This window comes from Oryx dammah, unplaced genomic scaffold, assembly GCF_014754425.2.
Source record: "Oryx dammah isolate SB20612 unplaced genomic scaffold, SCBI_Odam_1.1 HiC_scaffold_2, whole genome shotgun sequence".
Taxonomy (NCBI): domain Eukaryota; kingdom Metazoa; phylum Chordata; class Mammalia; order Artiodactyla; family Bovidae; genus Oryx; species Oryx dammah.
In genome coordinates this window covers 194,733,861-194,752,304 of record NW_024070186.1, presented here as the reverse complement: position 1 = coordinate 194,752,304, position 18,444 = coordinate 194,733,861, and the positions used below count along the sequence as shown (strand labels likewise).

Genomic DNA, 18,444 nt, shown 5'->3' with positions numbered 1-18,444 from the left:
TTAACTTTGATGCTGTGATTTGATTTCCTTGGAGTGTGGACTGCAAGATGCTCTAGTTACTGACTGTACTGGAGGGAGAATCCCTAGCCTGTTGTCAGTTTTTCACAGAATCTTGTCCTGTTTGAACTCTGCTCAAAATGGAAGTAAGCATGCCCTCTGCAGGGTCCAAATGGCGGTTGGTGGACAATAGCCAGTGTGGACCTTCCACCCTAACCCAGCTCACCTTTCTGCCCAGACAGTGGGCTTCCTTCCATTTACAGACTTAGAAGTCCTTAGGTGTGAGGAGACAGTCAAGTAATAATAATTTCACTCATGTAAGCGCTATGTTTGTGGACCTGAAAGATCTCAATTAGTATTTGCAAGAACTCTGCAAATTGGGGTTCGAGAGGGAGGGAGGCCTTCCCCAGAGGCCTCCTGTACTAAGCCCAGAACCCCTGAATACTTGCTCTAGGTGGCCAAAGGGGCTCTGCCGGTGTAAGGGTGGTGGGATGAGTGTGGTGGGATGGGGGCGGCGTGCCCTGGGTTGGTTCTGTGGCCCAGTCTAGCCCATGTCTTCTAAAAAATGGAGAACTTTCCCTAGCTGTGCCAGAGAGAGAAATGATGCCGATTTCAAAGATGAAGGAAGGTGACTTCTAGAAACATGAAGATTCTCCCTGGAGCTGCCAAAGGAACCTGTTCCTTTTGGTCTTCTCCCGAAACTGAGATGATAAATCTGTGTTGCTTTAAGGCAGTAAGTTTGGGGTAACTTGTTTATGGCAGTTATGAAAGTAACACCTGAGTTCCTGAGTTAGTCTTGTGTTAAGGAGAAGATACAGGCTGAGAGAGGCCTCAGGGCAATTAGCAGAGGAGGGAAAACCCAGGTCACTTGGGTTCCAGATTACTACCTGCTCTCCAGTGTTCTTGCCTGGAGAATCCCAGGGGCGGGGGAGCCTGGTGGGCTGCCGTCTATGGGGTCGCACAGAGTCGGACACGACTGAAGCGACTTAGCAGCCCCAGCAGCTGAAGGGCAAAGCACGTGCCGCGGCCCCTTTAAGATCGGGGCGGGGCGGGGCCCGTGGTTGCCTGGAGACCGCCCAGGTCTGGACGCCTTGCTGCCACTGTCCCAGCCGGATCCTCTCTGGGTCTCCACCGAGGTGAGTGCCTCCGGGGGTGCCGGGGTCCCAGGCGTGCGGCCCTTTTTGCGCCGCGGCTGGCGTGACGGCTAGGTTCGGCTCTTCCTCGGCCTCCGAGGACCCGAGCCGGTGAGCGGTGGGCGGGAGGGCGGAGGAAGGGACAGGACCGAGCTGGGAGCCTGGGCCCAGAGAATGCGAGCCCCTCTCGTACTAAGGAAAGTGAACCGTCCGTAATACAGCCTCAACTCAGGGAGAGCAGAAAATACGCCAAAGTTGGTAAGAAACAGGCCAAGAGAAAGGAAGTTTGCTTTATTAGTAGTTCAGACTTCGGTGATGGGGGAGCGGAAAGCCGCCTGAGCGGCTTGCTTGGCTGACAGTCCTGAGGTGGGGGTGTAGGGCTGGAAAGGGTGATGGGGTTTTGAAGGAAGAGGGGAGCAGGACCATGTTGGTGAGAGCAGAGCCTGGGGACTTGGGGGGAGTGAGCGGAAATCAGGTGGCCAGAGGGTGCCAGGCAGGCAGAGGGCGTGGGGCGGCCACTGCCCCCCTCAGGCACAGGAAGAGGGGTCTTGCCTTGCCTTTCCGGACTCACCTCTGCCTCCTGCTTGATGTACTGGGATGTCTTCAGTGGGGCCAATTTTGGGGGGCCACAAATACTATGATTTTGGAGCCCCACCCCCTCAGCTCTGGGACCTCAGGCAAATGATTAACACAAGGTTTCTTGTCTGACATAGTAGGCCTCAACCTATTGTTATGCTGTCCCAGGGAGTAGGTAGCCAATGGCTGCAAGTTTGAAAAGAGGAAAGTGACAGAATAATTGATTTCGTGCATCATCTTATTTAATCTTTATAAGCAGTTCAGTTCAGCCGCTCAGTCGTGTCCGACTCTTTGCGACCCCATGAATCGCAGCACACAGACAAGTTACTATTATTCCTGTTTGACATCTGAAGCAGAAGGACTGTTGGGAAGGGGACAATGCAGAAGCCTGGGTTCAGCTCCTGAGCACTTTGCCAGGGGGACGTACAGAGATGGGCTTTTACAGTATGAACTGGTGGTAGGTAAGATTTTAGAGGTTAGGTTGATATTTTTTTCCCACAAAGGGTTGCCCTTCTCACTGGAACACTATTTGAAAAGAAATGATAGATGGTGGTTCTAATTTTTAAAATCTTAGGACAATGCAATATTGAAATTGCATTTTATAACCTGGTGATACTTGATCCTTGTAATTAGTTTTTCAGGCTGTAGGAAGAGAATGATAATGACATTGGGGCTGTAAAGCTAAAATTGTAGGGACTTCCTTGGTGGTCCAGTGAAGAGGACTCTGTGCTCTCAATGCCAGGGGCTCAGGTTCCATCCCTGGTTGGGGAACTGGATCCCACATGCCACAACTAAGACCTGGCTCAGCCAAATCCATAAATATAAATAGCTTTTGAAAAAGACTAAAATTGTAACTATGAGTGAAACCCTCAAGTATTCAGAGACATAATTTTTATTTTTCAGATAAAACTCCCCAACTCCTTGAAACACACAGCTTTCAACTGAAGGAGTCACTGGATACTTATCTAAATAAAGTGAACCTTAGGTCTTCTAAAGGCCATGGTGAAAGAAAAGAAAAAAGCAGATAAAAAGGGAGACAAGTCCGCCCGTTCTCCCTCGTCTCCCTCCGATTATCCAGAGTTTGCCAAACAAGATGGCAGCGCCGCTAGGCAAGACGCGTCGCCGAGTGCCGCGCCACCGCTGGACGTGCAGCTCAAGGACCCGGCGGGCAAGAGAGAGGCCAAAAGCGACAGTCTGCCGAATGAAGATGCCACCCAATATGAAGAGCCCGTTCTGACCAAACTCATAGTAGAAAGGTGATTTTTTTCCTTTCTTTTAAATGTTTCTTTATTTACTTACTTGGCTGTGTGGGGTCTTTGTTGCAGCATGTGGGATCTTAGTTGCGGCAAGTGGGGTCTAGTTTCCTGACCAGGGACTGAACCCCGGCCCCCTGCACTGGGAGCCCATGTGGAGTCTTAGCCACTGGATCACCAGGGGAGTCTTGACTTTTCTTTTTTCTTGCAAGGTGATTTAATGAGCTGCCTCTTCCACATTCCCTTGTCTCTGACTTCCATGCTGTCTGTTCTCTGTCTGTGGATGATCTCTTATTATAGCTTTACTTCTCACCCCACTCCAGTCCTCTTGCCTGGAAAATCCCATGGACCGAGGAGCCTGGTGGGCCGCTGTCCATGGGGTCGCTAAGAGTCGGACAGGACTGAGCGACTTTCCTTCCTTCCTTCCATCTCCCTGCTGCTGACGACTGTAAACATCTATGCCTTTAGCGTTGTTCTGTCTCCGTGAGTTTTTGGTTCATTTTTTTAATGCCCTACTAGACATCGTCCACTGATCTTGCATCCCAAAGCAAAGACTGCAGAACTTGAAATACCACAGTCAGGATTTGAGTCTTAGCTCTAGGATGCCAGCCCCATCGCCGAAACTTTCTGAGCCTCAGGTTCTTAATGGGGGGAAATAAATGAGAATTCGCACCTTAGAAGGTTTCTCTGGATGCTGCTGTTTCTCTCCCAGCTGTGGGTTCATCCCTTGGTCCCTGTTTCTCTTAGGGCATCACCATTTCCCTACATCCAGGCCTGAAGTCGTAGAACTAATCTCCTCATCATAGGTTTTCTAATATTTACTCTTCTCTGGATTCTTGGAATACGCCCACTGTGGTCAGGGCTGTTCCAGGTCCATTTGTTTTCCACCTCACTTGCCTCAGAGCCTGGAGGTGAGCAAGGTGATAAAGTCACACGTTATCAGTTTGGAACTAAAAATCTGGGCACTGTTCTTGGCACCTCCCTTGCCCAAAGCCTGCACATCAGCAAGCCCTATTGGTTCTACATCCAGAATATATCTTTAAAAAAAAGTTTTAAAATTATCATAGTGAAATATACATATTTTAAATCCTTTTATGTGTAAATCAGAGGCATTAAGTACACTCTCCACGTTATGCAGCCATCCCCACTGTCCATTTCCAGAATGTTTTCACACCTCAGATGGAAAACTGTCTGGAATATTCCCAATGCTTTCATCTCTCTCGCCGCCCACTGCTCCCTCCCAGTAGCTCACTCTCCCCTCCAGTCTGTTCTCTGAAGCAGCTAGAGTGATCTTTTTAAGATGTAAATCTGGTCCTGTCCAACCCAGTTCTGAAAACCCTCTCATGATTCCTTCTAGAGCCTTGTACTTGTCCCTCCTCTCAGGGATCCTCTTCTCAAGGTTCTTTGTTACCAGGTAACCTCCTCCTCATTCAGGGTCACATACCCCGACCATTTCTTTCACAGAAATTGAATGTGGTCTGCAATTATCTTGTTCATTTGTCTCCTTTTGATTGTCTGTCTCTCCTCTTTGGACCATAAACTTCTGAGGGCAGGAACTTGTTCACAGCCCAAGCCCCAGTGCTCAGAAAGGGCAGGCACACAGTGGTCCTGGGGGCATGGGGGTGATGCTTGTTGGGGGAACGTGAGAGATTGTTTGCACATCTTCACCGATACTCCTTTTCTGTTTTAACCCCCAGTCACTGAGGTTTCCTCACATGGATTCACTGCCTTGAGCTTTATTTCATTGCAGCTACGAAGGGGAAAAAGTCCGTGGACTGTATGAGGGAGAAGGGTTTGCCATCTTCCAAGGAGGCTGTACCTACCGGGTGAGTTACACGTTTTGGGACTGGGCAAGGCAGACAGTGTGGGGTGATCATCTTAGATTTGCGTCTACAGAAACGACCTCTGATTCCAATTCTAGAAGGAATTGGAAATACTTAATGCTGATTTTATTGTGAACTCCGAGTACATATTTTAAGGCAAAAACATGACTCAGAACAATTGAAATAATCGTTTTATGCCAGGGTCCAGCCCCGGTGGATCCAGGGAATTCGAAGGGTGGACGGAGTCGGCGAGGAAAGACTTATTTATTTATTGATATAAGATTAGATTAAGAAACAATAGTGTACTAGAAAGATTAAGTGGAGGAAGAGGGCTGAATAACTTGGATTACGCAGAAGACCAATAAAATTCCAGACAAGGAATTTGCACCATCTACGTTGGGCCACCAGTGCTCGCTTGAATATCTAAGGGTGTCTCGCCTTAGGCTCCCTTTCGCGCGGGTCTTAACAGCCAGGGCAAGTAAGTAGACTTGGCGAGCCTCCGTGCCCCAGATGGAAATTCAGCCTGAAATTAAAGTAAAGAGGAGAAGGAGGGAAAAAGAGAGAGAGACACGGGGGAAACCAGTCCAGCGACTGGCTCCCGCCTCTATTGTTCAGAAGGCCTTTTATACTTTTGATAAAACATGGAGATCAATGGGTAACACAAAGTTACTCAGCGTTAGCAGTCCAGACTCTTATCAAAACCAGGCTTTTCTCTCTGCATACCTAATTATATACACAAGTCTTAGGTGATTTACATCATCTTCTGGCCAAAAGGGGCCAATTAACATTTTACAGCCTTTTTTTCTGATAAGGGTTAGTCAACCAGAAGACTTATTTGTGTTGATCTTCCCAAGGTTTGGTGCCATTCTCAGAAAGTACTAAATAGTTACATTCTTACATAGCAAGGACACAAAAGGAGTGCAAAGAGAAGTAATTAACTCAAAAGTCTAGTGTTACTAACATCAGAACTACTGTATATCTTTTTCCATATCCCGTTTACATTGATTAACATCCTCCCAGGTGCCTAAAAGATAAAGAATATGGAGGCCTGGTGACAATCATTGAGTCAACAGTGAAATCCCGTCACCAATATAATTTTTAACTCTTTAGAAAAGGCTGTGTATCTTTAAGATGCTTTAAGCTTTGTGCCTCTCGCGGTTGGGGGCTGCAAGCAATTCACAAGCTGTAAGAGGTCCAGGGAACCTGTTAGGCAAGCTAGAGAGCTATCAGAGGGGGTTAACTGAAACATCCCTTTCAAATGCAGAAGACTAAAGCCCTGAGTTGACTTTTTTCCAGAGAATATCAGAAAAGTGGAAAAGCAGAGTACAAAAGCCGGCAGATTTTTATTTTGGGGGGGGTGGATGCTCAGGAAATGCCAGGGGGAACTCCTGAAGTCTGATCACGGCCTTGAGTATGTCAGCTTCCTCCCTCATGACCTTGTCACGAGTGGGATTCCTCACACTGGCTCCTGGCAGTTTTAGATTTTTTTTTTTCCTTCTCCCAGTTTTAGATGTTTTTTTCCTTTTCCCGATTTTTATTTATTGGACAAACAACATTAAGGTCGCTAAAGTAAATAACAAAGAGTAAAATTAAAATCCCAGCATCCTTTTGCCATAAATTTTTTCAGTTTTCTGTGTCCCTTTTATTTCCTGAATGAATGAATCGGTATTTTTACGTGGGCATGTTGATTTTGTAGATAACATCTTGAATCTTTTTTTTTACTTAGGACTACATTGCTGTATTGATGTATGCTTTTCATAAGTTAAAAGTTTGTGGTAAAATGTACATTAAATTTACCATTTAAGAAAAAAGATTTACTATTTTTCAGTGTAAATTTCAGTAATGTTGGGCTTCCCTGATAGCTCAGTTGGTAAAGAATCTACTTGCAATGCAGGAGACCCTGGTTCCATTCCTGGGTCAGGAAGATCCACTGGAGAAGGGACAGGCTACCCACCCCAGTATTCTTCCCTGGTGGCTCAGCTGGTAAAGAATCCGCTTGCAATGCAGGAGACCTGGGTTCGATCCCTGGGTTGGGAAGATCCCTTGGAGAAGGGAACGGTGACCCACTCCAGTATTCTGGCCTGGAGAATTCCAAGAGAGGTTACAAAGAGTCGACACCACTGAGCGACTTTCACTTCCATAATGTTAAGTCTATCCACCTTCTTGGTCAGCCATCATCTCCATAACTTTTTCATTTTCCCAAACTGAATTGAACACTAACTCCCCATTCCCTCTTCCATAATTAGTATTTTAATTATTGCATTTAACATTGCATAAATATTGATTTAACATTCAGAGCTATGCCACAGTTGTTAGATACTTTGGGGGTATTTTGCGGGGGGGCGGGGTTTGTGCGTGTTTATCCATGAGGCTACAGTGGAGATATTCATTCATTCATTGAGATTATCTCAGAAATATGTTCTTGTTGTAGGAGAACAGATTTTTTTGTAGTTGAGGTCAAAAGGCATGGGTTTCAATACCCTGATTTTTCCCCTTAACATGTTTCTTGTCCTGTGTAGTAAAAACCCTCAAAAATGCCATTTATGGGAATTCCCTGCCCATCTAGTGGTTAGGACTCCACAATTTCACTGCTAAGGGAGCAGGTTCAGCCCCTGCTTGAGCAACTAAGATCCCATGAGCCAGGGAGTGAAGCCAAAAAAAAAAAAAAAAAAGCCACTTATTATGGTTGAATAGTATTCATTAAAATGTCCCATCTGCCTTTGGGATAAATACTTACAATTTCCAAAAAGAGAAAACAAAATGTGACACTGAAAATGTCATCATTTTTGATATCCAGATGATGGTTTTAATCAGTTCCATCTAGTCTAGATGGAGCTTCCCAGGCGGCTCACTGGTTAAGAATCCACCTGCCAATGCAGGAGACAAGAGATTTGGGTTCGATCCCTGGGTCAGGAAGATCCCCTGGAGAAGGAAATGGCAACCCACTCCAGTATTCTTGCCTGGAAAATTCCAAGGGCAGTGGAGCCTGGCGGGCTACAGTCCATGGGGTTGCAAAGAGTTGGACGCGACTGAGCGACTGAGGACATCTGGTCTAAATAATTAAAAAAAAAAACCTTTAAAGTTTGAAATGCAAAACCCAAAGCATATGAGTTCTTTTGAATGGTAGTTTTCCAGCAGCTTAGTTAGGAGAGGAAGGCTGAATTCAGAGCTCAGTTTAACAACTGCTTAGCACCGCGTGGTGTCAGTTTTAGGGACCTAGGTTTTTCTGGACTCCTCAGATCCTTTTTAGAACCAGATGGACGCCAGTGCAGTGCCAGCTCCCAGCTGAATGCTGGACCAGCATTTTGTGGAACACGGTTCCCTTTTAAGAGCTGAATCCCTGGGTGGGAGTTATATGAAATCAAAATTGGGCCTGAGGCTTTGTTGTTCTGTTTTGAAGGGCATGTTCTCCGAAGGACTCATGCACGGACAGGGGACTTACATCTGGGCTGATGGATTGAAATACGAGGTAAAGCGTATAATATGTTGCAGTTCTAAACTAACTATGTAATTTAACTGTAGGTTCCCACAGGTTCCTAGCTAGTATCAGGGTCTTCGCTGGGTGGTCCAGTGGTTAGGACTCTGCACTCCCACTGCAGGCGATCTGGGTTCGATCCCTTGTTGGGGAACTAAGATCTGGCCTGCTGCATAATGCAGCCAAAAGGAAAAAAAAAAAAAAAAGCGAGTTTCATAAAAATTGCTCAGCACATGGGTTAAAAAATCTACAGACCCAAAGAACGGAGGTGACAAGTAAGTCGTTACTCTAGGGGCCCCTCTGGAAACTGTCACCAGTTTCCAGTTCTGTCTGTATATTCTAGAGATATTCTTCAGCCTCTCCCACCTTTTTATAAACAGAGGTACTTTATTTACTTACTTTTTATTTATTTATTTGGCTGTGCCGGGTATTAGTTGGAGCCTTTGGGATCTAGTTCCCTGACCAGGGATTGAACCCTGGCCCCCTGCATTTGGAACTCGGAGTGTTAGCCATTAGGTCACCAGGGAAGTCCCAGAGATAGTTCATTATACCCTCTCTTCTGCCCCTGTATTTTTCTAGAGATCAGATCACATCCATTGGCTAAGATCAATCGATTTTCACTGGCTACTTATGTTCTGTGATATGGGTTTCACGTATCCCATCTTGCTGGGCTGAGGGGAATATGTATTTTTAGATCGGTGTCTGCACAATGTGGGTGGGCCTGAAATGCTCCTCTGAAAATCACAGTTGCAGAGCTGCTAACGCCATGGTGTTTATAAGTCATAATGAAAGTATTTAAAACGGAGGGCCTAATGCACATATTCAAACAGCCACGGGAGGGAAACAGGCATGTCTGGGCCAGCTGGGCAGCTGAGTAGACTGGGCAGCGGGAGACGGGGCTGGGCAGAGCGAGGGAAGGGCGTCCTCCGTCACCATCACAGAGGGAAGAGTACCCAAGGTCCAGGGCAGCAGAGGATTGGGTGCCAACTGCCATTTCAGGCCAGGCTTTCCCAGGAACGCATCTCTTCCCCCAGACCCTGCCGCCTGGCCTGGCCTCTGGTTCATTTATCATCTCTGGAAGGTCAGGTGGGGCTGATTCCGGTAGATGTTGCCCCCTCCAACACACACACTAGCCCAGTCAGGAGGGTTTACGGGCAGAGTTCCTGCTCTCCCAGATGTGTCCTCAGGAAGGTCCCTGGCCTCCTGGGACGTCTGGTGAGATCTCACCTCCAGAGGGTCACGTTCTTGGAGAGGAACCCGAAGCCTCCAGGCTGAGATGTGCAGGACCTCGTGCTGTGCACCCCTCTGGGGCCCCAACCACAGGGGATTATCTGAAAGGCACCCCTGGGTCAGGCGGTCAGCTGATGTGTCTGCAGAGTGTTAGAGTTTCCACCGGCCATCACTGAGCCTGGCTAATGGTCAGCATCTCCTGGGAAGCAGTGGATTAGTCTCCCTTGAGGCGGGTCACAGAGTCCCGAGTTGCCAAGGCCAGGCTTGGGAGGTGCCCCCGCACCATGGAGTCTGTCAGCTCACAGCCTTCCCAGCTGTTCATTCCACCTGGGTTTCTGCTCGGTGCCGGGACACGGTGAGGGAGGCTGGGCTGTGCGGGGATGGGAGGAGGGGGCTGGGGGCTTGGGGGGTACTCAGCCGTTGCCTTGGGAAGAGCGGCCGGCGTGGTCTCTGCGTCTCCAGGTGAGGGATCTCCCCACTTGCTTCTTTCTGATGGCCGTGTTGCCACAGGGCGACTTTGTGAAGAACATCCCCATGAACCACGGCATCTTCACGTGGCCAGATGGCAGCACCTATGAAGGAGAAGTGGTCAGCGGCATGAGGCACGGATTCGGCATGTTCAAGTGCAGCACGCAGCCCGTGTCCTACATCGGCCACTGGTGCCACGGCAAGAGACACGGAAAGGTGGGCGAGGCAGCCGCGCACGTGACCACGTCCTCAGTCACAAACCGGAAGCATGAGCCCAAGTTTACGTCTTAGTGAAGATGTCGTAAGGATGACATCTCCACATCCTTCAGATGCCCTAAAAGCATACGCTTCTATCTTTACCTTTTTAAAAAACCAGTTTTATGAGGTTTGATTTTTTTAAATGGTATTCCTTGTTCTAGGGCTCCATTTATTATAATCAAGAGGGCACCTCTTGGTATGAAGGAGACTGGATATACAACATCAGAAAGGGCTGGGGGATAAGATGGTAGGTATCTGCGGTCTCCTCCCCTCCCCTGCCATGTTTCGGGTGCTAGCGAAAAGCATTTGTGGCCCCAGATAGCTTTTCCCTGAGGCTATTTAAAGATAAGGTGCAGAACTCACAGAGAATACATTTGCTGTATAAGCAGGGTGGGATATTTAGATTCAGCTGATGGAGCCAAATATTTTGGGCAAAGAAATAAAATACCTGGGGCAAAATGTTCACCAATATTTTGGTTTTAATTATTTTAATTAAATGTTTTAATTTTAACATTAACCAAAATATTAACCATAATCGTATAGGGAATTGTTTTTAAAAGATTAAAAAAGAAAAAAGCGCTATTCTTATCCACTTTGTCAGATAATTAAATGATCAAAAGGTTTTGTACAGTGACCTATTCTCCCCCCACCCACCCTCCACAACCCCTACCCCTGGGAGAGTTGCCTTTGCAAACCTCATGCCTATCCACTGAATTCAAATACAGGGAAGATTGTATGGGCACAAGGGCTGGATTTCTTCAAAGGTGTTTAGGGAGAAAGTTTAAGAGAAAGTCCTTCAAGGTAAATGAACATGAGATAACTGGTTTTAACTGTTTGGTTTGTGGCCCTAGTTACAAGTCCGGGAACATATACGAGGGTCAGTGGGAGAACAACATGCGCCACGGGGAAGGTAGGATGAGGTGGCTGACGACTAACGAAGAGTACACCGGTCAGTGGAAGCTCGGGGTCCAGGTACCGGCGGGTCTTAGCAGAACATGCCCAGAGGCGGGGCTTCCCTGGTGGCTCAGCGGTGAGGAGTCCGCCTGCAATGCAGGAGACATGAGTTCGATCCCTGGGCCAGGAAGATAACCTGGAGAAGGAAATGACAACCGACTCCAGTATTCTCGCCTGGGGATTCCCACAGACAGAGGAGCCTGGTGGGCTACCGTCCATGGGGTCGCAAAGAGTCAAACACAACCGAGCCACCGTGTAACAACAGTAGCAGCAACCCAGCGGCAGCCGCTCTGCTGACTCTCAGCCCACGATTTGTTTCTTGGGCATCGTGTGGCAATCTGAAATTCAGGCAGTGTTAAATTTAGAAACTCCCGTGATGATTACTCGACTAAATCAGCCTTTAAACAATTTTCAATTTTCTTTTCCTTTTTCTATTGTTTGGCCATGCCACATGGCATATGGGATCTTAGTTCACTGAGCAGGGGTTGAACCCATACTCCTTACAGTTGGAAGTGCAGAGTCTTAACCACTGGACTGCCAGGGAAGTCCCTAAATCAGCCTTTTTAAAAAAAAATTACTAAAGTATAGTTGATTGACAGCTTTGTGTTAATTTTTGCCAGATAGCTTAGTGATTCAGTTATCTACGTATATATATTCTTTTCCATTATGGCTTATCACTGATTATTGAATATAGTTCCCTGTGCACTACAGTGGAAAGTTATTGTCTGTTCATTCTATATGTAGTAGTTTGCATCTGCTAATCCCAGACTCCCTATCTTTCCCTCCCCTCCTCCCTCTTCTCCTTGGCAACCACAGGCCTGTTCTGTGAGTCTGTTTTGTAGATACAGTCACTTGTGTTGTATGTTAGATTGCACATATGATCTATATCATACAGTATTTGTCTTTTTCTTTCTGGCTTCAGTCCTGTCATCTCTAGGTCAATCCATGTTGCTGATGGCATCATTATTCCATTCTTTCTGTGGTTAAATCAGCCTTTTAAAAAGCGCTGTTTTGTTAGCGTTTACTTTTCTCTAAAGGTCTCGCACACGAGTTAGGTCCTTTGACTGGTAAGTTCATCAGTCCCGTGACTCCTGTGAGGATGGAGTCTGTGCAACCCCAATCCCCATGGCTTTTTGCCCCTTCAAATGAGCCCCTGTATTTGATTCATACCTTATTTGAATAGATTCAGGTAAAAAGAGGAAATGGTTTGAGTATTTCTCATGGAAATTTGCCTTCTTTTCAGAACGGCCTTGGCACACACACATGGTTTCTAAAGAGAATCCCCTACTCCCAGTATCCTTTGAGAAACGAATACGTAGGAGAGTTTGTGAACGGATACCGCCATGGCCATGGAAAGTTCTACTATGCCAGTGGAGCCGTGTATGAGGGAGAGTGGGTCTCCAATAAAAAACACGGCATGGTAAGTACAGACCTGTGAAGGTTGCATCTTGAAGGTTACGTAAAGGCATGACTTTCTCTACCTAGGAAGCTGTATTAGCCGTTCTGCGTAGGCTAGCTTACCGATTTAAGATGATTGTGTGTGTGTTAGTTGCTCAGTCATGTCCAACTCTTTGCGACCCCATGGACTGTAGGCCACCAGACTCCTCTGTCCATGGAATCCTCCAGGCAAGAATACTGGAGTGGGTAGCCATTCCTTTCTCCAGGGGATCTTTCCAACCCAGGGATTGAACCTGGGTCTTCTGCATTGCAGGAAGATTCTTTACCATCTGCACCACCAGAGTAATTTCTAACGTATCATCAATTTCCTGTATATTTAGAGTTTATTTAATTAGTCTGTGGTGTATGTTTATGTTAGGGTGGTTTTGGTTGCAAGTAACAGAAAGTCTAGCTTAAATCTTTCTCTTCCTTCCATCCATGTCTCTCCTACCCTGTCAATGTCACTATTATGCTGCTCCTCCCTCATGACTGCAAGATGGCTGTTGTGGTTCCAGGCTTCTCACCTACATAAGTAGAAGGAGAGAAGAAACTTCTTTCGCAGACATTTTCCACACATGTCTTTAGCTTTACTGAGCTGGATTGGGTCATTTGCCCACCTCTGAGTCAGACCAACTATTGGCCTGGGTTTGACAAATATCAAGACAAGTCCCATTCTGCGATAGGCACCTCTGCTGGTCATTATTTAATAAGCCACATTCTGTGACCTAGGGGTACTCAGGGTTATGGAGAGATGGTGGGGGAGATACAGAGAGAGGAGAGGAAAAGGGGAGTTGGGAGAGAAGAGCTACACTGTGACTTGAGACTCTATGAGCCTGACTCTGTGTGAACTAAGTGCAGATCTTAACAAATGAAAGCCTCCCAACTGTTGAAAAAATATTGATGTAAATTTACCAATGGTTTCTAAAAATCTTTCCCTAAGCTGCAAACAGCTGTCTTTCTCTCTGCAGGGCCGATTAACCTTCAAGAATGGGCGTGTGTATGATGGCCTGTTTTCCAAGGATCACATAGCGGTGTTTCCGAATCTGGAAGGGGGAGTGATGAGCTGCCTGGATTCGCCTTCAGAGGGTGCCTTCAAGTGCCAGTGGTGCAAGCCCTCAGTCAGTGCCGGTAGGAGCGTCAGCTTCCATCTGGAGGGAGGCTGACCGGTAACAGTGCATCAAACTTAAAGTGTTAGTTGCTCACTCCTGTCCGACTCTTCGTGAACCCACGGGCCTGCCAGGCTCCTCTGTCCATGGAATTCTCCACGCCAGAATACTGGAGTGGGTTGCCATCCCCTTCTCCAGGGGATCTTTCTGAACCAGGGTTTGAACCCTGGTCTCTTGCATTGCAGGCAGATTCTTTATCACTGATATCAAAACATGTACCTAATATTTCAGAAGAAAACACAAGTTTCCTGTGAGCAACTGCTGTCTTTAAAAAATATATATATATATATATAAGATTTATTTATTTGGTTGTGAGGGGTTTTAGTTACAAATGCAGGATCTTTTGTTAAATTGGGACATATGGGATCTAATTCCCTGACCAGGGGTCAAACCCCGGCCCCCTGCATTGGGAGTGCAGTCTTAGCCGCTGGACTACCAGGGAAGTCCCCACAACTGCCTTCTTGTAGGTTTTTGAATACTCTTATGTCACACTTTTACAGAAAATCATTTTGACATAATGTTTGAAACATTTCAATATTGCTTTTCACAATTATCCCCTGTATTTGCCTTCATTTGCTAGAAATCATGAGAAAGCTTGATGGCAATGAGAGTAATTCCCTGTTAGGCTCGAGCCTCGAGCTGGATCTCAGTTTATTGCTGAAAATGTACCCTGAGAGAGACCAGTCAGAAGAAAAGAAGCAGGTAAAAGCCTTCTTTGTTAGAAATATATATATATATTTTGGGCTTAAATCTGAGCAAACTTTCCATAGTCTTGGGGAGATACTGTTGATGACTGCTGTTCTGTATCAAGTATTTTTTATACACCTGGAAGTCACTTGGCTTAAATATCCTCCCATTTAATTTTCTAGGATCCCATGTGAGTGAGCCGGCTTCCTGAGAAAAAGGAAGTTCGGAGGGAAGGACCCCGTGAATTACCCAGAGCTTCCCTGGTGGCTCAAATGGTAAAGAATCTCCTGCAATGCAGGAGACCTGGGTTCGATCCCAGGGTTGGGAAGATGCCCTACAGATGGATAGTGGCAGCCTGCTCCAGTACTCTTGCCCGGAGAATCCCGTGGTCAGAGGAGCCTGGCGGGCTACAGTCCATAGAGGCACAAAGAGTTGGACACAATCGAGCAACTAACACTTTCACTTTCACTTTTTTTCCAAGGGTCAGTCAACCCCTGCCCCTCTGGCTTGGTCTGAAGGCCAAGGCTGTGGTCACCTCCCTCTGGAGGACATTAATTCTGCTGTGTGTTGTCATAGGCTTCTGGGATTCAAAAGAACTTTAGACCCTTAGAAATTATTCACAATGTCGAAATACTTAGAGAAAAAATTATGTGTAGCTGGACCTCGTTTCGTGAGCATGTGTCTAATCCCAACCAGCTGTTTAGACGTGAGGATCGTAGACTGTGAAGTCCAGCCCACTCTTTAGTTCTCCAGAGCTCAGCTCAGGCACCGGCCCTCCGGCCGCTTTGTCCTTGAATCCATCTCTTGTCCCTCCCTGACTCTGTTCTGTAAGGAGACTTCCTTACTATATATGTGTCTTGTGATCTCGACTAGATTTTAAGCTTCCTGAAGAAAATTCCGTGTCCTTTGGAGCAGGGTTTTCAATAGGGCCAACTCCACTTGTTTATCCAATTGAGTTGAATTTTCAAAGGCAGGAGTTGATGCTGAGAATGATGCGTGCCTGATGGAGCCGCCCAGCTGGGACTTCCCTGTCTCCATAGGGACCCCAAATCCATTCTTCACATTTTCTGATTTTTTTTTTTTTCGGAGGGTGACGCATGGGACTCAAGGTTTGGGGAAACAGGACACTGTGTAGCCTGCAGTTTTGTGGGTCTGAGGAGTCTGGGGGCAGCATAAGGCCACTGAGGGCCTGGGGAAAATGATAGACGGTGAATGGGGACAGAGGGGGTGGCGAGTAAAGCAGTGACTGTGACTGTCGCCTATTTCAGGCTTTCAGCGTTATGTGGCATGTTAGTTGTATGTTTTTCTGTCTGCTGTTTGTCAGGTTAAGGAGTTCCTTTCTATTCCTAATTTGCTGAGGGTATTTATCATGAAGGGGCATCAACAGTTTTTGCCAAATGGATTGGTATGATTATGTGGTAGGATAAATTAAACTGATTGAGTTTTCACATGTTGAACCAGCCTAGCCATCGCAGGATAAACCCCACTCGGTGCTGATGTATTCTTCTTTTTTATATATTGGCTACCTTCAGTTTGCTAATTTAAAAAAATCTTTATATTTTTGGCCATGTGGCTTGTGGGATCTTGGTTCCCCAACCAGGGATCGAACCCCTGTCCTTGTCAGTGAAAGTATGGAGTCCTAACCACTGGACCACCACTGGAAGTCCCTGGCTTGCTGTTATTTTGAGGATTTCTGTGCCTGTGTCCATGAGGGATATTGATGTGTGTGTGTGTGTGTGTGTGTGTGTGTGTGTTTGTACACACTCAGTTGCTCAGTCGTATCTGACTCTTTGCGACCCCATGGACTGTAGCCCGCCAGGTTCCTCTGTCCATGGGATTCTCCAGGCAAGAATACTGGAGTGGGTTGCCATTTCCTCCTCCAGGGGCATCTTCCTGACCCAGGGATCAAACCCACGTCTCTTGCATTGGCAGGCGGATTCTTCACCCCTGAGCCATTCATCTGTAGACAAGAGACTTTTGTTCCTGCCATGGAGATGGGATGAATCAGGGTAGAATAGGACAGAGCTATAGGAAAGTAATTCCACTATTGAGATAACAGCATGTCTCCCCATTCTCATTCAGAAACTGCCTTTTATTGACTTTGGAATGGTCAGGGAGACTATAACATTCCCTGAGCTCTTACAGTGAGTGGTAAGAGGTGACTGCTACTGCACGTGTGACCTCGCTTAATTTAGAAAGCAAGCTTTCTTTTACCTTTGTTCTTATCAGGTCAGTTGAAGATTTGCGTGGTGTTCTCTTTTCAGGTAGAATATGCTATCTTAAGAAACATTACGGAATTAAGAAGAATCTACAACTTTTACAGCAGCCTGGGCTGTGACCGCTCCCTGGATAACACCTTTCTGATGACAAAACTTCACTTCTGGAGGTTTCTCAAAGACTGCAAGTTCCATCACCATAATATAACCCTTGCTGATATGGACAGAGTGCTCGGTGGTGAGTATTCCAGGTCCTTCCCATCTGGTCTAAAGGGTCGTGTAACATCTCAGCACCTTGAAACCAGTTAGGAAATGTTGAGGGAGCGAGGAAGGCACATGTCTGGAGAGGTGTTCCAGGAAGCAACATGTGGGCTTGTTCCCAAGGTGCTTAAAATGCAACTGAAGAGAGAATCTCGTGAAATAACAGCAGTAGTTGAAGACCATCCATAGCAGGGTCAGCAAACTGGGTCCGTGGGCAAAATCCAGCCCACTGGGTGTTCTTGTAAATAAAGTTTTATTGGAACTTAGCCTTGTTCACTTGTTGATGTCTTGTCTGTGGTTGCTCTTGCCCTGCAAAACCGGACCTGAGTGGTTATGGCACAGACTCTCTGGCCCAGAAAGCCTAAAACATTTACCATCCGGCTCTTTACAGAGAATGCCCTCTATACAGGTAGCATACAGGACATACACGGTGATGCCCTTTACCGTGTCAGTACCCAGCCACCCCCGACTGTTTCCTTGAAAACCCACCGAGCCTCAGTGACTCATAATTAAATGTCTCTGTGACAGAGTATGCTGTCTATACATATGCATATGTCCTCTGATGTATAGTTTTTATATATATTAAAAAAACACCAAATTGTAAGGTCAGAAGCAGAGAAGATCAGGGAGGGCTTGGAATAGTCTAGAAAAGGCTTTAAGTAATTTTAGGTTGGGCTTGATTTCAGGTTAAAAATTGCGTGCAGTAAAATTAACAGTTTTGAAGGTTTTACTCCCTGTAGCTGAACTGTAGGAGGCAGGTTCGAAGGTCTCAAATTACCTGCTTGATAGAGCTAATATCAACCCTGGTGGCTCAGATGGTCAAGAATCTGCTTGCAACATAGGACGCCTGGGTCTGATCCCTGGGTCGGGAAGATCCCCTGGAGGAGGAGATGGCAACTCGCTCGAGTATTCCTGCCTGGGAAATCCCACGGACAGAGGAGCCTGCAGGGCTACAGTCCATGGGGTCACAAAGAGTCGGACACGTTTGAGCGACTAATACATGGGCATCAAGCAAATCTATAGGCGACATTTACCAATGGCATTTGCTCACTTGGTGTTCTTTGTGTGTGTATCAGCTGCAAATTTTAGTTTTTGAAACATACTTCAAACCCATTAAAAATTAGCAGCATTAATCACGTGGCCCTCCAGGCTCCTCCGTCCATGGGATTCTCCAGGCAAGAATACTGCAGCGGGTTGCCGATTTCCTCCTCCAGGGGATCTTCCTGACCTAGGGACTGAATCCACATCTCCTGTGTCTCCTGCATGGGCAGGTGGATTCTTTACCCTTTCAGCCATCACATCCTCTCGAATTTTCTTATTTTAGCCAATAACGACATACCAGTGGAAGAAATTCACTCTCCATTTACAACATTACTTTTGAGGACATTTTTGAACTACCTCTTGCAGCTGGCTTACCACATTCATCACAAAGAATACCAGTAAGTTCTCCTTCTGGGCCCCCGAGTAGGATGGGGGCTGAGCGAACCGTCACCATTATCATCATATTTTT

At 46.5% G+C, this 18,444-nt stretch overlaps 1 protein-coding gene across 2 annotated transcripts in view; it reads left to right on the top strand.

Moving 5' to 3' along the window:
• Positions 1 to 1,064: 1,064 nt before the first annotated feature.
• The window catches only part of LOC120856041 (radial spoke head 10 homolog B), a 26,264-nt gene continuing 8,884 nt past the window's right edge, over positions 1,065 to 18,444 (top strand). The window contains exons 1-12 of one of the 2 annotated variants that reach the window (XM_040230978.1): positions 1,065 to 1,133; positions 2,610 to 2,962; positions 4,710 to 4,785; positions 8,183 to 8,251; positions 9,998 to 10,171; positions 10,375 to 10,460; positions 11,065 to 11,185; positions 12,411 to 12,587; positions 13,573 to 13,732; positions 14,351 to 14,472; positions 16,722 to 16,911; positions 18,259 to 18,373. In XM_040230978.1, the coding sequence (XP_040086912.1) occupies positions 2,706 to 2,962; positions 4,710 to 4,785; positions 8,183 to 8,251; positions 9,998 to 10,171; positions 10,375 to 10,460; positions 11,065 to 11,185; positions 12,411 to 12,587; positions 13,573 to 13,732; positions 14,351 to 14,472; positions 16,722 to 16,911; positions 18,259 to 18,373 (1,547 nt within the window). In that variant the 5' untranslated portion in view covers positions 1,065 to 1,133; positions 2,610 to 2,705. Of the gene's footprint in view, positions 1,134 to 2,609; positions 2,963 to 4,709; positions 4,786 to 8,182; positions 8,252 to 9,997; positions 10,172 to 10,374; positions 10,461 to 11,064; positions 11,186 to 12,410; positions 12,588 to 13,572; positions 13,733 to 14,350; positions 14,473 to 16,721; positions 16,912 to 18,258; positions 18,374 to 18,444 lie in introns of those variants that run through there. The other variant, XM_040230987.1, reaches the window with a different exon arrangement.